Here is a 20,530-nt window from a genome sequence, read left to right on the forward strand (position 1 = left end):
GCAGTGTATTAGGAAGAGTCATATGGGCTGAGTTAATTTAAAAGTAATAGACTGAAATTGTCCACATTACTTTTATTGAACTGACAGAGCAGGTCCACTGCTTCTAAGAAATTAATCCCATTTCATGGAATCACAGAGCAAGGCCATAAAGGTTACCTGTTTAAAAATAGCGAAAAAAAAAATTAAACTCTGGTTTCTACTTTCAGAATATGGGAATTTTTAAAAGACATTACTCAGGAAATGAATAGGAGAATTAGAGCTCTATGTGCTAGTTCGAAAACAAACCAGTGGTAGGCACCGAGTCAGAATAACAATTTAATGGGGAAATTAAAGAAAAGGGAAAAAAATAAAAGAAAACACTGGTTCAAACTGACAGTCAGGATACAACCTGACACCCTGTTAGGCAGGGTGGTGGTAGCAGTCCGATAAAATGGTGGCTGCAGCCCTCTGAAGTGGTGATCCTGTAGAAAAAGGGTCTGCTCTTCCTCAGAAGGTCCAGTGGTGGCTGTGCAGCCCCTGTCCTCTGGAAATCCAGTGGAAAGGGTTGTCTCTGGTGTTCAGAATCTCAGATTATATCCAGGACAGAATGCTTGGTTCCTCCCTCTGGGTGGAGCATCTCACAATGGGGTAACGAGTCATGAGGCCAAGTGTTGATTAGGCTCATTAACAGAAGATGGTCCGGAGGGAGTTATCTCTGAGTCATACAGCATGGCATTGATGGGCCATTAACAGCAAGATAGTCTGGGTGGAGGAGGCAAGGAAACACTGCCCCTCCTGGTTTCAGCAGCTCATGAGGATGATAATAGAATACACCGCAACCCAGGACACTCTATCAGATTGATCATATAGCCATTGGGTTAAGTTTATGTTCATCAGGGAAGAAGCATCTCTCTGCTGATTACAAAAAGGTCAAAACCTGAAAATAAACTTCAGGCACCTCTGACATGCATGAAAGCAGGAGTGAAGTTCACATTAATTTCCTTAATCCTCAGTGGAAGGACAGGGTCCCTTCAGAGGGCAAATGATCCCAAAGGCTTGGTGACCCTCGGGACAGTGCAAGCCATTATCGAACAAAGTGGAAAACCAGGGTGAAGAGTCCAAAGCAGGGACCGTGGTTTGGTCCATCTACCCAAGCTGGTCCTAAGAGGACAAAATCCCAGCAATGAATTCCCCCCAAATTAAGAGCAGGCAGGATGCTCACTGCTGGATTGTGCTGGAGGCCTTCTACCTGCAACATTAACTCAGTCCCCCACCCCAGCTATGTTTGGGTTTGCTAACACCTTGTACTTTAAAATGTTCTAGTAGTTCGTCCTGGACACATTCATACAGCACAGTGCCAGAGAGGAGGGGTGAGCATGGTAGGACAGGAGCATTAGCAGGATGTGTCAGCAAAGCAGTTTCACTTTCCATAATACCTGTTTTATCATTACTGGACCCATTACAGGAGGTTACCAGGCAGGAAACCTTCACTGCAGGAGACAGTGATGCACTTGTCATAGCATCCCCACACCATGTCTGGAAATTCTGACCTTTGTTTTACTAAAAATTTCATCCTCAAATTGATACATTTCTTCAGATGTGAAATTAAAATCTTCAGCACCAAAAATATATTTGCATCCAAGGATACATGTCATTTCTCATATTCTGCTATTTAAATCATTTGACTTTGAGTGAGATATGGGAGAAATTTAAGTTTCAGTACATTTTAGTCTCCATCATGTCAAATTTACAACCCTGGAGTAAATCACACTGCCAAGACAAATGTCTTCACTTAAATCAGATTTGTTGCTTCCTTCCATACTTCAGAACATTAATAAAATTGGAGTTCTAGTTCATAATAATAGTTTCATCCTCACTGTGCCAGGAAAACCACAAAAAGTTCACAGGAACCTTAATTCACCCTCCCCATGCTCATTTCTCTAGGTTGAATAATTCTAGGCCCTGCTTTTTATTAGCTGTGTGAACGTGTGTACATCTGACTCAGACTGTTACCAGTGCACCAGCATGCACACAGTCGGTCCAGGTACACCAAGATTTGCCTTAAATGCTTTCTCAAAGTGCTGTTCTTATCTTCAGACTTCACGAAGATTGTAGTCATTAAAATCAAGAAAACAGCTCTCTGGGAAAGGTGCAAAAGCACCTGAAAGCAAGCAAAAATGGCAGGGATGTTTACAGCTCACTGAAATTACTTGACATTTCTCCCACAGGTAAAATAAATTTCTAACAATTGTTTTTCTCTGTCATCTTCCCAACACCTCCTACATCTGTGTTCTCAAGAGAACCATGACCCTCTTTCACTTCTGGATCTGATGCCCAATTACAGGAGCTGCTGCTGAAGGGAATTACAGATCTAGTCCCTCCAGCAGATGCAAAGGAGATGATTTCTTTATGTTCCCCTATTGCAGCACCACCCTTGACCTCAGTCAGAGGCCAAGGCACATTGCTTTAGTCTTCATGCAAAGTTAAAAGGCAGGCCCCCACCAAGGCACACAGCACTGAGCCAGGGTGGCACAAGGGTGTAAAGTGCACCCATGCAACAGCAGTTCACAGAGCAGACACCTCAGCATGTTAAGAAAGGAGCACCTCTTGAAGCTTTTTGACCCACTGTTTGACTAATCATCATTCCTAAACTTAGACACTAACATAGATGGGGCGAGTGACACAAACCTGGATTTCTGGCACAGAACAAGGAACATGAATGCATCGTTCTAAGCACCACCCATGGAAGCCCCTCTGACACGTGCGGCTCCGGCATTACATACAGCTTGTCAGGAGCCCTCCCTAATGGGAGGCACATGTGAGTGGAATGTTGCTGGGAAATCTGTGTGATTCAAAATGCTTACTGCAGCATTATTACAGTAATCTTTCAGCATGCTTTTACTCCCCAACCTCTCTCCATTTTAACAAAACAATCCTAAGCCTGTATTGACAACGGGGTTTAATGAAAACCATACATTTCATGATGAGTGTTTGGTCATGCACGGGAGATTTGTTTGGAATCAGGATCACTTCTCTCTAGGAATATGACAGGAGATTAAATCATTAAAAATGTATAGTCTGTAATTAGTTTATCATTGCCAGAATTGCAGGAATATTTTCCAACACAAAACTGAAGCCACCAGCAAGAGATCATTTTGAAAGATCAATGTTGCTGAGATATCAAAAACCAAAGTAATTAGGAGACAGCAGGCACACTGTTCTCCTCTGTACTTCTTTTTTACTTCTTTTTTTCTTGTATACACGGACACATACATAGACATAGATAAAAACTGTGTAACTCGCTCCTTATAAAACCATCCAGTGATGGGACAGACTCTGTGAGCTACAGAAACACTATTAATGATTGTCTTAATTGACATGGTGATGTAAGATTATTCTGAAGCATCACCATCTTCTAAGCCTTGAGGATTTATACTAACTGCATAATTCTGGGGAAAGAAGAGAAAGCACCACAAACAGGATCTTGGTATTAGTTAATTATGGTACTGCAATATTTTCACCAGAGGCATTTTAGAAATAAACTGCAGTACAGTGATGCTGTTTGTATTGCAATAGTTAAGGTGGTTTCAGACCATAAATTATAAACCTAATTTTTCAGAGTTTATGACAGGGCTATAAAAAAAGGAACCAGCCCTAGCCAGTTTTCTTTTACGACATAAAAAATTAGCTATTTGAAAGCTATACATTTATGCATGAGTTCAGTGATTTCAAATGGTTTGCCCCCTCCCACACTCTCCTCTTTCCAGTATGGACAAAGCCATGGTCACATTTGATGGCCACTCTCCTCTTCCTCCATACTGTGCCCCAGTCCCTCAGATGTATTGCCACTTAAAATCAAATTATTTTGTTTTCCAGTGGGAATCAACAATATTATGTGAGTCACCATCCCTGGACAACTCTTTGTATGTATTTAGTAAGGAAATATTAAAGCTGTCATTTTCAATATGAGGTTCACAGACCCCCGGGGGACTAATTTTCTGGAGAAGATAATTAAGAAAAGTCAGCCTACTGTCAGTAGGCTTAAACTCATTGAAAAAGGGCTGACACTTCATCAGGAAAATGTCTAGGAGACTCACAAAAAAGAAAACAAACCCAAAAAAACTACAACCAAAACCAAAAACCTTCACTGAAATACTAGTTGTTTTTTTGTTTTTTTTTTTTTTTACAAGGAGAATATGAATTTAAAGCAGCACAGAGGGTTGATACCAGCTTCCAGTGCAGAGTTTCACTGCAAAGCAGATGTCAGCCCTACAGGCTCAGAGCTCACACGCAGGACTCAAAGCAGCAAACGCCAGCTCCGCCTGCGAAGGGAGCAGGGAATTCCCATCATATCCACGGCTCCGCGGTGAAACCACCACCTCACCAAGCTGCCACTGAGCCTCCACCTCCTGCCTGTGTGCACGGATAAGTGGAGGCAAACATGTCAGCTCAACGCCCTTTTGAGTTGGAGTTGCTTTCTGGATCTTGGTTTCTTTGGAATTGTGTATCAGAAGAAAATGTCCACCATATTTAATAGAAAAAACAGACTGTCCTTGCCTCAGCTTACCAGTCCTTTGTCCCTTCTGACTGTGGTGGGGCAGGCTGCCTGGCAAGCATCTTTCTCTTTTTAGAGACCACTTTCTACAAGACAGGAGGGTATGAACACAGACATATACCAATGGGGCCAGGAGCAGAGATCAAGCTCTTTCTGGGCTAACAATTACCTTGATGCTTGTGGGCTTGACTTTCAGGAACTGTATTGACTTGAAATTATCCAGAGCCATGTGTCAGGTCCCTTTCCAAATGGGAGACAGGATCCTAAGTCACTTAATACACCTTTTTAATATACTTCCCTCTGCTCATTAATATTGCCAGAGCTTTATGCAAGCAAGTCTTTCAGCATACAGTTTGGTTTTATACATGCTTTTCATTAACAGTGAAAATACAATCATTTTACATGACCATTCACATGGCACCGACACTTTATAGGTGGGCAAACATCCTTGTTCTATGAATTATATGTATGTATGTGTAAATAAATGAGAGAGAATGCAGAGGAAAATCACTTATCAGATATTAGTCCCAACTTCTTGAAAGGGATACGATATTTCTGTTTGAAGCGCACTTGAAGTACTTTAAATTGACATACTGAAACCTCTTCAACATCATTAACCTGGATTGAAAATAATCAATAAATAATCATTTTGCATGTAAGTAGGAAAGACAAATGTCTGATACATCAATTGTGAAACCCCTTCTGTACTAATGGTTGCCATAACCTAGGGGATCGATTCCATTACGGATATTTACACAGTGACCTATTAGGAATACACGGAAGTATCATTTTTACATTGATTATCCATCCTTAAAACAGATAGTAATGCATACTTAAATGCATGGATTGCAAAAATAATTTTTAACCTTTGTACGTACTCTTTGTTGAAGAGGAAATCATTTGAGCATCATGGTATGAAGGACACAAATTCAAGTTATATCTTAAGAAGAGAAGACAACTATGAATGCACGTAAGAAAATTCTGATTTGTAACAATTACCTAGATCACAAATGTTTTTTATTTGAACCCAAGCAAACTATACAGACATTGCTGGAGAACCATAAAATAAATCCATATCTAACTTTCACAAATTCTATCACCTTTTGAAAATGCCTGAAGCAAAGTTCCCCTTCTGAACAGCTCCACTATAAACCAACATAAACTCTAATCTGTATGCCTGATGCTGGAGGTAGAACATTTTAATTTGACAAACCTGTCCTGTGTCAAGTGTCCACAGTAAATAGCAGAACTAATTGGGAGGCAAGTGCAAATTCAGCCATGAGCTCACAAACAGCCCAAAGGTTACACCTGAGGAAGATCCCCTCCAGCCACTGCTGTCTGCACCCCAGGGCACGGCACCTGCCTGCCCTTCTGGCTTGGGGCAGGGCCACCGTGCCACCAAGGAAAGGAATAACCTCCTCTTTGTGCTCCAAAGGAGAAAAAGTCCATGGGTTACCAGGCTAGCTGGGAATGAGCAGATGGAAATGGGAGCAAGGCTATTATCAAGGCTCCGAGCGAGTCAAAGGCTGCTGCAAAGCTGACGCCCTCTGTCTAGAGAAGGCAATGGTGGTGAAATGCTGTAGCCACATTGAGAGGACAAACACTTGTGGCTGATGATGGTCACTGCTATCTGGAGAAAGTGGAGAGAGCAGCTTGTTTGTAAAAGCGAGGTCTGGTCATCTTCTGCCAAAGAGGAGAAATGGCTTCTTTTATTTGGCTCTATGTAGGGCTCTTGCCAGAAAAGAAAGAGAAAAATAAACTACGGCCTTCTAGTCTAGTATATTTAAAACAAGCTGTCACTAAGTTAACCAAGGCCCAAAAAAGGCATGTAGTACCTGCTCTTAGCAAATTCACTTACTGATTATCAAATCAATTTAGCAATTCACCAAAGTGCCTATCATCCCTCAAAGCTGTCACCACACCTGTCAACAAAACCAGGGACCAACTCCTCTCTTAAGGACATAATGTGTCAGATTAAAGGTCCTATTCAAATCACAGCTTCCTGCCAGTTCTGATCTCCTCCTCCATCTTTCATGCCATAATCTTCTTAAAATGACCAAAAGCCACAGGTTTTGAAAATGCTGAATTTTCCACCTGCCAGCAAGGCCGGTGGTGGCACAGCAGGGACAGCAACAGCCCTGCAGTGAAGCACTTCTCAATAACAAGAGGCAAAGGTACAATAATTCCTCCCAGGAACTCAGAGGGCAGCCACTGATCTTTACAGTCTTTATCACAAAAATGATTTTTTGGTAATGTTGTTAGATATAAATAGGTCTTTTTCAACATGAGCTTCTCCCTTGCTAGAGATGGCACATATATGTGGTGCAGTCAGGGAAGCGATATTGTCCTGTTGAATATCTCCTGCCCTTCACAGCAGATAGCATCAAAAATAAATTTTCCAATCCATTTCAATTCATCCAACACACATGCAGTTCGGGAATCTGGTGAGTATACTCAAGAGGAACAGACCTAAATCTCTTGCCATACTTATCTGCAGGTTACTTATTTGCATGGGCATTATTTCAGCCATGCACACACTACTTCTGGGTCCTGGGATGTGTATCACAATCCCACAAATAGTTCCCCACAATGTGAAGAGATGTGGACCAGCAGGAAACATTAACAGAAAGAAGCAGCATCATGTTTAACCCAGCAATAATTTGGCATTATTAGAGCCTGGGCACAATCTCCATCTACAAAATCAAAATCTCAGTTGTGCCCAGCTCCCGCTCCTCCCCTCTCCATGAGGTCAGCAGAGCCAGCATCAGGGAAGCTCTAAATTCGAAGTAACTCTTTCACAAAACTCCCTGCCATTGTGAGCACTGCAAACTCTTGAACCTGTTCAGTATGAGGCCTCATTTTAATCTTCTGAACATCCTTTCTTTTTAAAGCATAAGCAGATTAAGCTCACTAGGCATCTTTCTTCAGCAATCACCACAGATGCATTAAAATACAGCAAATGAAGAAGGTCCGATAAGGCTGTAATGAATGCATTATCTCAAATCCCAGATTGCTATAACTTTAGAGAAGAAATGAACCTAAGAACAGACTTTAAATACTGTTTCAAGGATAAAGTATTGATGTATTGATCTTATGAGTGCCATTATCTGATGGCTATCTCTGGGTGTCAGGTGAATCCATTCACTGCTAGAAAGACACACCAGGTTGTCAAGGCCTGACAATTATCATTACTAATTATTTCTCTCCTGCTACTCCTTTTCAGTTCCAGCTTCTGACTTGTAGTGTTACCAGAATGTTTTCCACTGTTACCTTACTTAAGTATGACGGGAAAACATCTGAACTAACTCTTCTAATAGTGCAGCAATATAATGTCAGGGATCATGCATAGCAAGTGTTAAGCAAACCAAAATGGTTTGCTAGGAAGCTTTCTTTGAAACAAGAGCATGCTCTACAGAAAATATTAATTTCCTCTGACATGGTCTCATGTTCAAACTCCTCAGAGTTGAGAGCTGTATCTGAGCTTTCATATGGTTCATGCATATTTCATATTTCTTTTCTTTAAAATGCACCAACACAACAGCCATTTGAGCTGCAAGAATCCAGAAACAGATCTTTTCAGTTTCTTGAAATACCACCTTGTAATGCTGTAATCCTGCACCCTGGAAATACAGCAATTCCCTTCCAGGGGACACACAGCTCAATACGCATTCACAATGCTACAAAAGGAAGAGAACAGGAACATTTTATCAGAAGCAACATAACGGATATGAATTTTCAGACTTGACCAACTTGGGTCTTGGTCTTGCTACTGCTAAACTGTCTGATAAATCACCATATGGTTCAGTGGGAGGGCTACCAGGCTTTCAGAAATGGTATTCCAGCAACAACAGCCTATAGCTTCCAGCCTCACTGAGTAAAGAGCTCATGCTTTAACATTAGTGACTGATATGTTTGAAGGTCTCTACTTCAGGTACTTGCATTTTTCCTAGTTAAACAAGGAACAAGGGGAATATTAGATGAGGTTGAAGAGAAAGACATGACTACAGATTTCAGGATGGGTGACTTCAATTTACGTTCAGGAAATACTGGGTTTTACTTTTACTCACTTGAAATTTCATCTTTTGAACGTAGCTCATTAAGTGAGTGCTCACATTCCTGCCTCCCAAACAGAACGAGAGCTCTCAAGCAAAGAATTTCAAATGAATCTTTTTCAAAACTGCCCTCTAATTGCCTATCTCCTATTTTGAACTGGATGTAATGACAATTCTTAAGAGATATTATTGTCCTGTCTAGAACATGCCACCTCAAGACCAAATGTGTCACTCAACTCTCAGCAAGCCACCCTCTCCCTCAAGAGCACTAACCTTCCCTAGGATTATAGAGACCACAGAGAAAGGAGCACAGAATTCCCCCCTCAACCAAAGTTGATGAGAAATTAAGCAAAAGAGGCTTTCCTCTTCTTTTCAAATGAATTTTGTAATTTTGACTACTCATCTGAGGGTAGTTCTGCATTTTAAAATGTTAAACCTGCTACTCTTTGAAAACCCCTTGAGCACTGCATGCAGGCATTGAGTATTGAATTTGTTATCTTATTTGTAGGCATTACCACCCTGAAAGAATGGAAGGGCTTTATGTAGGTATAAAAATCAACTAAAATTACCCTTACAGCAGTCTGGTTAAGGTACAGAGCAAACAAAAGCACCATTGCAGTTCTGAACTTCAGAACACAGAATGTAGTAAAAACGTATATAAGGGCAAAAATGACAAAATTGAAGAAATTTCATCCATTTATGGCATGATCAAATCCCTAAGATCTCTCTCTCCCTTTCATAACAAATGTGTGATAGATGTTGTACTAATGCATGCTTTAAATTCTCAAGTAAGTTTGCTTCTCCACCCTACGTTTCGTGTCCAAAAGCATGTAAAAAGTCAAATTTGCCCCCAGTCCCAGAGAAGAATGATTCATCCCTAATTTATTAGGGAAACACTCTCAATCCTCCTTTCCTGGACACAGTCACCTCTGGAGAAACTAATGCTCTTTTGGCAGACCAGGTGCCATTTTCTGTGCTTGAATAAACCATTAAAGAACTGTTAGCCCATTGTAGGGGGAAAAGCTCTTTCCCACCTGGTAACAGTATTTCTAGCTCCGGTGGGAAGCCTAAATTTGTATTTCTTACACATGTGTATATCAGAGCTATGTTTTATAAAAAAACTCTACTGAATGGTCAATGGCCAACAATAGCCAAGTGTCTTTGTGGGATATGCTAAAAAAGGCAGTGAACACTGAAGGCAGCTGCAGGCATTTCCTGGAAATACCAGCCCACTTTGCCTCCTCTCTGAAGCCAGAGGATAAAGGAAAGCCCCTTCTATGGACAGCCAGCCTAGATGGGACAGTGATAGAAAAGGGCACTATTGGCCTTTTGTGGAATGTGCTGAAAAGCCCAACTATTTAGGGAATAAAGAATTTTTCTTATTAAGCCATGTAGAGAAACAGGAAGCAAGAGGACACATATTCAGGGATACAACTATTTTCGCCAAATTGTTTTTTCTCTACAGAAAGACAAGAGTCTCAAAGCATAAGCAAACACACACATTTTTTTCTTGTTTCCAACAACTTGATTTTTATTTCATTTCTACCAGACAGTAAACTCTAGCTGTGTTTTAGATCCTTTTTCAACTTTAGTTAACCTTCCCATCTTGTCTGGAAATATAGTGCCTTTGAACTGGGGAAATAACAAGGACTATGCTCATATTGCTGCCTGATCTCTAACATCATGTAATACTTTATACTAGAAAAAACTATAGCAATTAATCCCTGCAACCCTGCAGTTACAGCAGCAGCACTGCTGTATCCCAGAGCAGGAATCCCTCTGGGGCAAGTGCTGCACAAACCCAGCAAAGAGATAGTCTTTGTCCCAAAGAGCTTTTAGATTCAATATAAGAAACTGCAAAGGGATTCAGGTAAAAGGGTAAGAAGGTAAATAGTCCACAGTGAATGTATTTCACAGCCTTGTTCCCCCTTAGAATTAAAAAGTCTTCTGGTGACCTGCACTGGAAAATCAGTTCTAATGAAAACCTTTTTTGGATACACAAAAAACCAGACAAGAAGATGCGTCTTCCTTTCTGGTTTACACAAGCTTTTGATCGTCATCCCTTACAATGCAGATCTTTAACATGTGACAAAAAAAAAAAAAAAAAAAAAAAAAAAAAAAAAAAAAAAAAAAAGTGTCTGAATAAATGTATTGAATTTTCTCACAGCAAAAAACATGTCTGACGTAGCTTGGGATGTCTGACGTTCTCTTGGCACAAAATTATAGCAACCGTTTAGAATTCTTCAGGGAAAAAAAAACCCAAACGAAATCCAAAAGAAGTAAAATGCAATCAGTAAAGTACCAGTATAATAGATAATTTTTATAATTTCCTGCTTGCTGCCTTAAATCATGATTAACCTTAGTGAAATCTATTCTGATTGTTTGAATCCCAGTGAAATGACTTCCATGGGAAATACTGGCTGACAGCTACTCACCAGCCCATTAACCACATTAAGGTTTTGATCTTTTTGTGTGCCAAGGAAACATTATTGCTTCTTAACATATCTGTGCAACGTTTCTTTTATCCCTCATGCACCTAAATATTATCTCTCTTTGTTATTTCCAGAGGGTCTATTGGGATAATCATGAAGGATCACACATCTCCAGCAGAAGACATCCCAAAGACTGCTGGATTTGCCCAACAGAAAGGGGCTGTGCTGAGCACTTATTAAGCTTCACATGTTTCTAACCAACATGCCAGGACCCTCGTGTGGAGCCAGCCTGGCACAGCATGGGGTGTGCACCTGGACTAGTGCTTAGAGCCCACAGCCCAGACACACTTGAGGGACCTGCAGCTCCCCTCCCTGTAAGCCTCATGTGCTTCATGGCTGTGCACTGGAACCTGAAAAAATTGCCTTTGGGCATTAAGTTCCCAAACTTCGAAAGCTATGAGCAATTCTTGAAAACTTGATCCCTGTTTAAGACTGAAATGGCCATTTCTACTGAGAGTAATCAAACAGCCCTTTAATAGTTGCAGGAACAAGTTTCTTTTGCAGCATTGCTGAAGCCCCCTTTTCTAGCCACACTAAGTGATGCAGTGCTTCTGTCCAAGATGTGTTTGATGCTGAGGTTCAGCTGACTCCTCACCTCAACTCTAACCCAGCTTAGAAAGCCTCAGTGGATAGCTTCCCTACCTGCACTCACCTCTCACCATCACTGCTGGGGAAAGGAAGCTGACATGAATGTGTTAGAGAACAGTTCATGCTAAACATCCTTTCAAGTCCATCAAAGTCCTGTTCCTTACAGCCAGAACCAAATGAAGTCACCTCCTCATAAAGAACCACCTTCCCTTGCAGGAGACTGCTAGACACTCTCACATGGCAGCTACCTAACATGTTGAAGCAGCAGAAATAGCTATCACCTGTTGTCCTCTTCCTTCTCCTGCTATAATCAAGTAACTTTTCCAGAAGAACAGAATTTAGTAAGCTCCCCTACATATTTTCCCCCCTTTTTTATCACACTGAGTGCCCAGAGCAAATGCCAGTAAATCCAGTTGCTGAAGTACCCAGGGAGCTCAGCATGCAGAGCTCACCTTTACAGCTGGGGAAGAGACAGTCCCATTTTCCAACTCAGACAATCCTACATTTCAAGTAACAATCCTATTGAATCTGCTACCTTTTATTAAAGTAGCTCTTACAACTCTGTCAAATTCTCCAACCTTTGTATTGATTTTTTCTCCTATTCAAAATAACTCTCCTTTACAACGAGCTGGCTGTCAGCCTCTTATCTCTTATTTTTCACCCCATCTGATCCTCCTTCTCCTTTGTCAGTCTTTCCAGATTCCAATTCATCATGTAGAAAATCAGGGACTTACATTAAGAAGAATGTACAACTCTTAGCTCATCATTAACATACTGTAATTGCAGTGTAGTGCTACTGCCTCTGACCTTTTCTACAAGTCAGTCAAAATCCTTTGGGGAAAGCAGGACATTCCCAGCCACCATGAAAAGAGTTATCTCTGATTCATGCTACTGGAGAGTTATTTCAAAATAAAACTCTGGAAGCATTGTAACATTTGTAATTCACTCTAGAAATACTGAGGCCTGGTAGACGGCAGGAAGATGCAGCCATAAGACCAAACTGCTTTTCCATTCCTAAATTTTGTCTGAGTCTCTACATGTACAGTCCCAGGATACACTAACCACTCCACTGAACATACTTAATTTCAGACCATCCTCTCCTGTTTCTTCTTAATTATCATGGGACATTCACAGAAAAGATCAGCCAGATGGAGACTAAATATTTCACTACTACAAGATGGAGCATTCTGCACTAAAATGGAACCTTGATTACAATAAAGTCATTAATTAAAGTCTCAACTGATTCTCCTGTCAGTATATGGGAGACACTAAAGACGACTGAGAGGAGGCAGTGTACCAGCTACACTAAGGAAAATAAAACAGTAAACCAGACAGTGATAAGATGGTGTTTAATTTTCACTACTCACAGTGAAACAAGATGGAAACTCAGCCATGTGTTCAATATATCCATCCATTTTATGCTTTTAAAATTATGATACACTGCTTTCCTGACAATGAGAAACTTGAACAAGATTTAAAAGCAGTGAAGAGCAAAAAGGAGTAAAGCCTAGAGACTCCTGGAATGAAATCTTACTTTACTGGAGATAAGATGGAGATGTAGACTGGGCTTTTTAGGTAAGACAGAAATGCAAATGTGGCTTTTTAGCATATTGTATGTTTATTTTATGGCTGTCTGGACTCTTGAAGACTGTGGGGAAAGGAGAGAGAGAAAACTGTAAGAAAACAAAAAAACCACCCATGCTAAGTGTAATTTTTAAGAAAAAGAAATTAAATGAGAAAATCCCCAAGCCTTTTCCTTGTCTGAATGATTAAGTCAGGGCTGCTGTAAGAAATGCAGATGGAATATGCCGAGCATGCTAAATTCCCTGGGCACTCTGCAGCACAGACAGTAGGAGTATGAAGCCAAATCCTCACTCAGAGTTTCACCAGCACATCTCCCATCAAAATCACTGGGAGCTCCAAGTATCCCTTTATAAGTGTGGATTTGGTCCTTGGAGAGAATATTACACTAAAATTATTTCAGACAGTCATAGTCTCTCACTGTGATATATTCCCAATGGTCCTCTTTAGGGCCCTCTATTATTTTTTGACTTCTACTTTGCTACATCCTGCCAGATGGAGGTATGGAAATTTGAAGAGCAACGAGTAAACAAAATAGACGGAAATAAACCCAACACTGGCTCCCTGTTTCACAATTAATCTTTACTTGTGCTTGAAATCAGCATGAGAGATCTTTGCAAAATTACAATTCCCAGATATGCTGGATGCCAGAAATAATGAACCCAGCTGAAATACAGGGTGTTAGTTCTCTCCTGTATACCAAGAGAACATGCTGTGATATTTTCATCATTTAATGCCATAAAGTGTGTGCAAATCTAAATAGACTCACAACTGCACCAAGATTAAAACTACAAAACAGAAATGGTCCCATTTCTAACATTATGAAGTAAATACTCCCTGCCATTCACAAGTGGAGAGAAGGCTGGATATATACTGTAGGTGATTCCAGGTGCAATAGAAAGCCTTAATATTCAGGATAAAACAAAAACAAAAAAACCATAGTAAACTGAGTAACTAGTCTCAGTTTATTCCCTGTAGTAAAGATTTTTGTGCACTGAATCCCACTCATTTCTTCTACATTTATGACACTGATTTTCATCTGCCTGTGATAAACCCTCAGAATTTAAGTAATATAATGACAGATAGGACAGCACACAGTGATAAACTTCGGCAGGGTTATCTGAGCATTCAAATTAGACCAACTAATTGTAGATCTAGACCACATAGATGTCAGTATGCAGATTCAAAAAGAAAAGGAAGAAAATCAAAGAAGTAGCAAGAACAAAGACACCATTAGAACCTGGAAAGTCTTCTAAGAAACACACTTAAAGAGCAGTAAGAGCTGTTAATGCAAATGATTGTTTTGTAATAATTAATAAAGTGAACACATAAACATGATGTAAAAGCTTGTTAATTGACGTAAGAGCGTGTCAGCTCTTCATTTTCTGCTGGGATGGTTTGTTGTGAGGTTTTGTCAGTTTGGTGTTTCTTTTTTTTGTTTTGTTTTTTTTTGGGTTTTTTTTGTTTGTTTGTGGTTTTTTTGTTTTGTTTTGTTTTGTTTTTTTTTTAATGGAAAAGAACTTGAGATTTCCAAAAACATGCATGTTGGTACTTGTGGGTATGAAATCACATTGCTCTTTCAGAAGCAATTTAGCCTAAACAGTGCAAGTTTGTTCATGTAAGAGTAAAAGGATGAAGTCTCTATGGCATACTGCAGTATGGTCCTTGGAATAAGATTCTCATTTACTAAATAAATTACTTTATAGTACTGTATAATGGTGTTCACATTATAACTGACAATTAGCACCATTAAAGGGAATGCTCATAAACAGCCAAAGCTCACATCAAATTAACACAGCCATGATTAAAATCACCCTTCTGATTTCTGCTCTTCACAGAAATAAGCAGCATTTTGCATAAAAATTACTACAAGGCAGCTAAGAAAAAATTAAAATAATAACTTCACTGTTATTCTGGAATGGTGGTACCTCACTCCAGCAGCACACAGAGCACTGCCAGGTCAGCTCCTCACTTGCTATGAAATATTAAGCACTGGGTTTCCTTCGGAGCAGCCAGCTAGCACAGTGAGCCCTGCCTGCTGCTGGGAACCAGTTTCAGTGGCACAGGAGATTAAAGTGCTTCAATTACTCCTCTTGGCTCTAATGAGGGGAACTTGGGTTCTCTCCTGGCCTGAGGGAAGCTCATCTTCTTTATTTTAATTTTGTCACTTTTCCATTTAAGTGGTTTCTAGTGTTTGCATGTCCACTTATATTGTTGCAGCTTCAGAAAGAAAAAGAAAAACCTGAGGAATTACAGTGGAGAAGAACAATAACAAAATACAAAGGAGTCAGCAACTCATTAAAATTTAGAAAATGCAACATTAAAAACTGTTCTTAACTTAAAAAAAAAAAAAAGAGAAAAGAGAACCTTTTTCTAAACTGGCACAGAGCCCATGTCCTCATTAGGACTCACACTCCACTCACACAGCACTACACTAATGGTATCACTTTAATCTTCAGCATCACAGCACTACTTCCTGGCCTCACTCAGATACTGCTTGTAAAGTGGCAAGAAAGAGGGGAAGAAGAAGCTTCTAGTGAATGCTGACCAGGCCTGGTATCAATCTGGATGTATGTGGAAGTTTGAAGCACTTGGACATCCCTGTTCATGAATGCTGCTTCAGAGGCAGCCAAGCTCGTAATGGCTTCATAAAGATCAAGTATCACTAAGGCAAATCTAATCAATAAATAAGCAATCAAGACCACATAATTAAAGAATACCATTACATGTGCCACAGTTTAAAAAGGAATCATAATATGCTACATAAAAGTACTGCAAGATAATACGCCTTTGATCCAACATCCCTTTAAAGCAGGAAACAAAAGGATATTCTCATATATCTTACCAACTAATTTAACACATAAATCATAAAAAAATATGATCCAGATGGGCTTCAATGAAGGAAACCAATTAACATAGACAGCCTTACCATCTGACACTTTAGTTGTAATAATAAAAACCAAACAACATGGTCAAACAATAATGTTCTGTATTATATCTGACATTTCTAATTAGTTTCTGTATCCTCTTCAAGAAAAACAGACTACCAGCAAGCACTTTGTTTCCCAGAGGAAAAAACTTCTAAACTTAATGTGCACAGACCTCATTCTATGGATGAAAGCTGATCTGTCTGTGTTCCCTTGGGATGTGCTTTGGAACTAATGGGTTTTGCATAGTCCACATCTGGTTGCAAAATTAAGACTCAGAAAACATTTCCTTTCAGCTGCATTTCCATTGTAACGGCTGCAGACCTGGAATGCCAATACCTACACACTCCTGTAAGCTTCTCCTGTGTCCATGGGCTCAGAATAATCAGAATGATTTAGGCTTTGCTTTCTGTAGGATAGAATTTTGGTTTATCCTTTCTACACCCTCCCTAGAAATGCTATTTCTCAAATGAAGTGGAGTGTTTTTGGCACAGACCTCCCAGCATCAGGCAGTTGGGGTTGCATCAGACAGTTGCAAGCTGCACTACAATTAGCATTACAAATTAAAAGCCCCACTGAGAATACACATGGAGTTACTGTTTGAGAAGTCTAATCCCAACTATTTAGACTGGTTTTTGGATCTATCAGCAATAAAGACTCAATATTATCACCTCAGACCTATTGGACCCTCCAAAATCCACCCATAGATATCCTTTGCAGCGCATGACTGAAAGTCAGAATTCTTGTGTAGGAGATAGATACCATCACAATAGGAAAAGGCTTGATTTGGAAACTGTTCTTTCTTTACAAGAAAAAAGTAAAGGAATGGTTGTGGGAATTCTGCTAATGCCATCCTACCTTGGAAGGCCAGAGGTCCATGTCATTGCAACAAACACAAATCACTTGGAAATTATTAGGATTAACACTAAACCTATCTGATCCAGCAATTTATTTTGCTCAGCATTCATAAACAAGCAACATAAATTCCTAAAGGCGGTCAAGGCAGTCCCCCCACAATTTTCAAGTTTATATTCTAAACAACTGAAATGAAGAATATTTAAACCACAGGAAAACGACTTCTTATGAACTTGCTTATTTCCAAAGTACAAGAGCTTCTGTCTTGGGGTGACTTTATGATGTGTATCCCATATTGCTGCCCTATGCCCAGGAATTAATTTTGTGCCTTTCTATGCCTTTAAACTGAGCCTGAAAGGGGGGAGGAAAAACTGAGCAAAACTTCTTCAAAGCAGTTTGCAGCTTGTTCAAGGTCACACAGAGATAGAGACGTCTCTCTGCGCTCAGCTGGGGCAGGAGAGGGAGAGCAGAGGGAAGCACCCGGCTTGCTTTCCTTCCAGCCAGCTTTTGGCCAGTTTTTCAGCTCCTTTTCCTCTGGAGAGTTGAACTTTTGTTTTCCTGGGACTTCGTTTTTTTCCCCTTTTCTCTGCTGGACCGTTTCAACATCAGAATACATTGGGAGGACCTTCCACCAAGGCCTTGGCCCTGGAGGTGGGCCCACCACCCTGTCCCAGCTCCAAGGAGGGAGAGGGAGATCTACAGAAGGACTCTGAAATTTTCCCAGGTTTTCTCTGTACCATGAGAGGTTTCATTATTTAGCATTAGTGTCTTTTTTTTCCCTGTGTATTTGTTAAATAAATAGTTTCATCTCTTTCACTTTCCTTTGAGGAAAATTCAATTTTTTCCCAAACCTGGTGGGGGAGGGCTGATTGTAACCTGCCTTTCATCAGAGGATATATTTCTAAATTTGGCCAAACCGGCACAGCTTCCATTCATCAAGCCACCATCAAACAGTCTTGGGATCGTAAGAAAGGGTTTCTGAAGGGGAAATACTATTTTTGAGGCAAACAAGAAGGCCCACGCTTTTTCACCCCCTCCACTCCCCAAAATTTCAGAGGAGGAGTTGACTGGCTCTCTACACTTCCTGAGTGCACCTTCCTGAGGTTTACAAATACCAGTATTGCCAACTGAGACAGACAGGGCAGCATGACAATATTTGGGCCTTTGCTCCATCTGCGAGGAGTGGCCCCTTGTGAGAAATCACAGCTACATCAAGAAGATGATAATGGAAAAGCTCATTAAAAAAAGACAAAAATAAAATCTCTGCCTCTCAGAAAATCCAACATACAGGTACACAATTTGGAGACAAAAATCAGGTTCTAATTCTTGTGTGATGAGGCACTTTGAGCAGGCAGGTGAGAACTGGAAGTTTTGATAATGCACCAGAGTCTATTACAACCTCCCTTTGAGGTCTGGAAGCATATTCCCACCTCCTGATAAACGTGACTTGGCTAAAGCCACATGTGATGAATTATGGCAAGCTGGGGGATAAATCAAGTCCCAAGACCACCATTTCTGCTCACCCATGAGCTTTCCGAGAAAGCAAGCGCAGCTTCCTGCAACCTGCTCAGGAACCACTACTTGGGAACTGCATATCTGCTTACTCACAGGCAAAGGTAATCCCAGATAACATCTTGTTTATCTCACCATGCAAAACCTTGACTATCGAATGAAAAGTATCAACAAACTCCGTTGACACAGAAAACACTGCAGTGAGGACAGAGCGACCTGGGGCTATGGGTCACAAGCCAAGATCCGACCACACCCGGCTGCCTGACAGCGCTGGCACTCTCGGGGCACATCACTGCACTCAGCTGCACACAGATGCCTGGCTCTGGCTCTGGACATGGCTGTGTTCCCAGGGCACGGTGTGCGAGGCTGTACCTCGCTCCCGGGATAGCTGGGCCACTGTCGGCTGGGGCTGGCTCGGGCGCAGCCGGCTCCAGCACATGCAAATGCAGAGCTGTTTGCACGGATCTATGGAGAGGTCCTGTTAGTGCCAGGCAAGGGATAGCAGCTGAATCCAGGCAGAGGTCAGGCCTTGTGTGTGCAAGGAAGCAATTCTGATGACAGACAGCAGTCTCAGCACGATGGCTCCCAAACCGCTGCTATTTGTTTGTAAGTGTCATGGGAAAGGAAAGCTTTGGAGGACAATGAGGTCACTCGGTAGATGTATTTGTAAGGAGATCCTCCCACACATGGAAAGCTTATGGGAGAAACGAGGAAAGTGGCTGTTTGCAACTTAACCCATGGGACATGAGAGCTGGCAAGGCCAGCAAAGCAGAGCTCGGAGCTGATACTGCAGAAGCACATGAGAGATCATGGATAAAGTGCTGCAAGGGCCGGAAGGGCCTGCAAACTGCTATGTTCACTGAGAGGAACATTGCCCTATTTCACAGTGGCCTCCAACTACAGCAATACATTCTGATTTTGTTTTCTCTGAGAACGCAGGCACATGTCTTTACACTCACCTCAACGGGGAACCTCTTGCCGTTGATGCTGTGTTCAGAGCCAGCTGATCCGTTGCTTTGACCCCAGTGAAACTCCACTTTCTCTGCCTTAAATCTGCCTGGTAACCCGGCACCACTGACAAAATAATCGTCCTTCAACAGGATAGCAACTGCACACACAGAACAATGAGAAAGAAACTCTTAGCACAGTTTTTCTGAAACAGTTACAGTTTTTGCTCATTATATCAGAATACTTCTAATGCAAGTAAAATGTTGGGTCATCATTTTCCTCTTTACAGGGGGTGTTTAAAAAAGAGGTCTGCAAGTAATACTGGCTAATTCTGGAAGTGATTATGAAGTTACACAGACTATAGAAAATCCCAAAGTCCAAATTTCTCAAGGACATTTTGCCCTCCTTGTTGGACTTTGATTAAAATTTAAATGGAAACTACATCAAAACCTGTTTAATGTAGTTCCAGAGAGTAATGGCTGACCATGGTCCCTGCCTCAAGGTCTGTAGATCACAAATTAAGAAAAGAATGGGTCTCCTGTTTCTTGGACTTCCTCTTTTTTGTTGGTGGGGGACCCCTGTGCCCTGTCCCACCTCTACTGCTGGACATGCTGGGTGCCTTCCTTAGTCTCCCCTGCTCCTCCGCCCTGTAAAACAGGGAGAGTCACAACATTTTTGAGACCCACTCATGAGACATCCTCCATAAGAACTGGGTTTTATTACAGTAACTCTGATATTATTATTACGTGATTCAATGAGGGTCAGAAAGATCTTCTTTGTATTCTCTTTCCTCCAAAAGCCTTTGTATTTTATGTAACAATAAAAGCCATAGGTTCAAACAGAGGGCAGAATTGTGTGGTGGAAGCCGGTACATGTTACAGGGAGGCCTGTGGTCCAACCAAGAACTGATTCCAGCTTTCAAAAAATTCATTTCTGCTACTCTCACTACAAGGTCACCTCCCTTTCCAGCATCTCCTGTTTTTAATACACACCATTCCTAAAAATTACTCCCTACAAAATTCTTTCTTCTCATCCCTCACA

General features: G+C 41.0%; 1 protein-coding gene across 2 annotated transcripts in view; it reads right to left on the reverse strand.

Moving 5' to 3' along the window:
- PTPRG (protein tyrosine phosphatase receptor type G) overlaps window positions 1-20,530 on the reverse strand; it is a 402,551-nt gene that overhangs the window by 163,228 nt on the left and 218,793 nt on the right. For both annotated transcript variants that reach the window (XM_032121374.1, XM_032121375.1), the window contains exon 4: window positions 19,501-19,649. In XM_032121374.1, coding sequence (XP_031977265.1) covers window positions 19,501-19,649 — 149 coding nt within the window. The remainder of the gene's footprint in view (window positions 1-19,500; window positions 19,650-20,530) is intronic.

The sequence above is a fragment of the Corvus moneduloides genome, chromosome 11 (assembly GCF_009650955.1).
Source record: "Corvus moneduloides isolate bCorMon1 chromosome 11, bCorMon1.pri, whole genome shotgun sequence".
Lineage (NCBI taxonomy): Eukaryota > Metazoa > Chordata > Aves > Passeriformes > Corvidae > Corvus > Corvus moneduloides.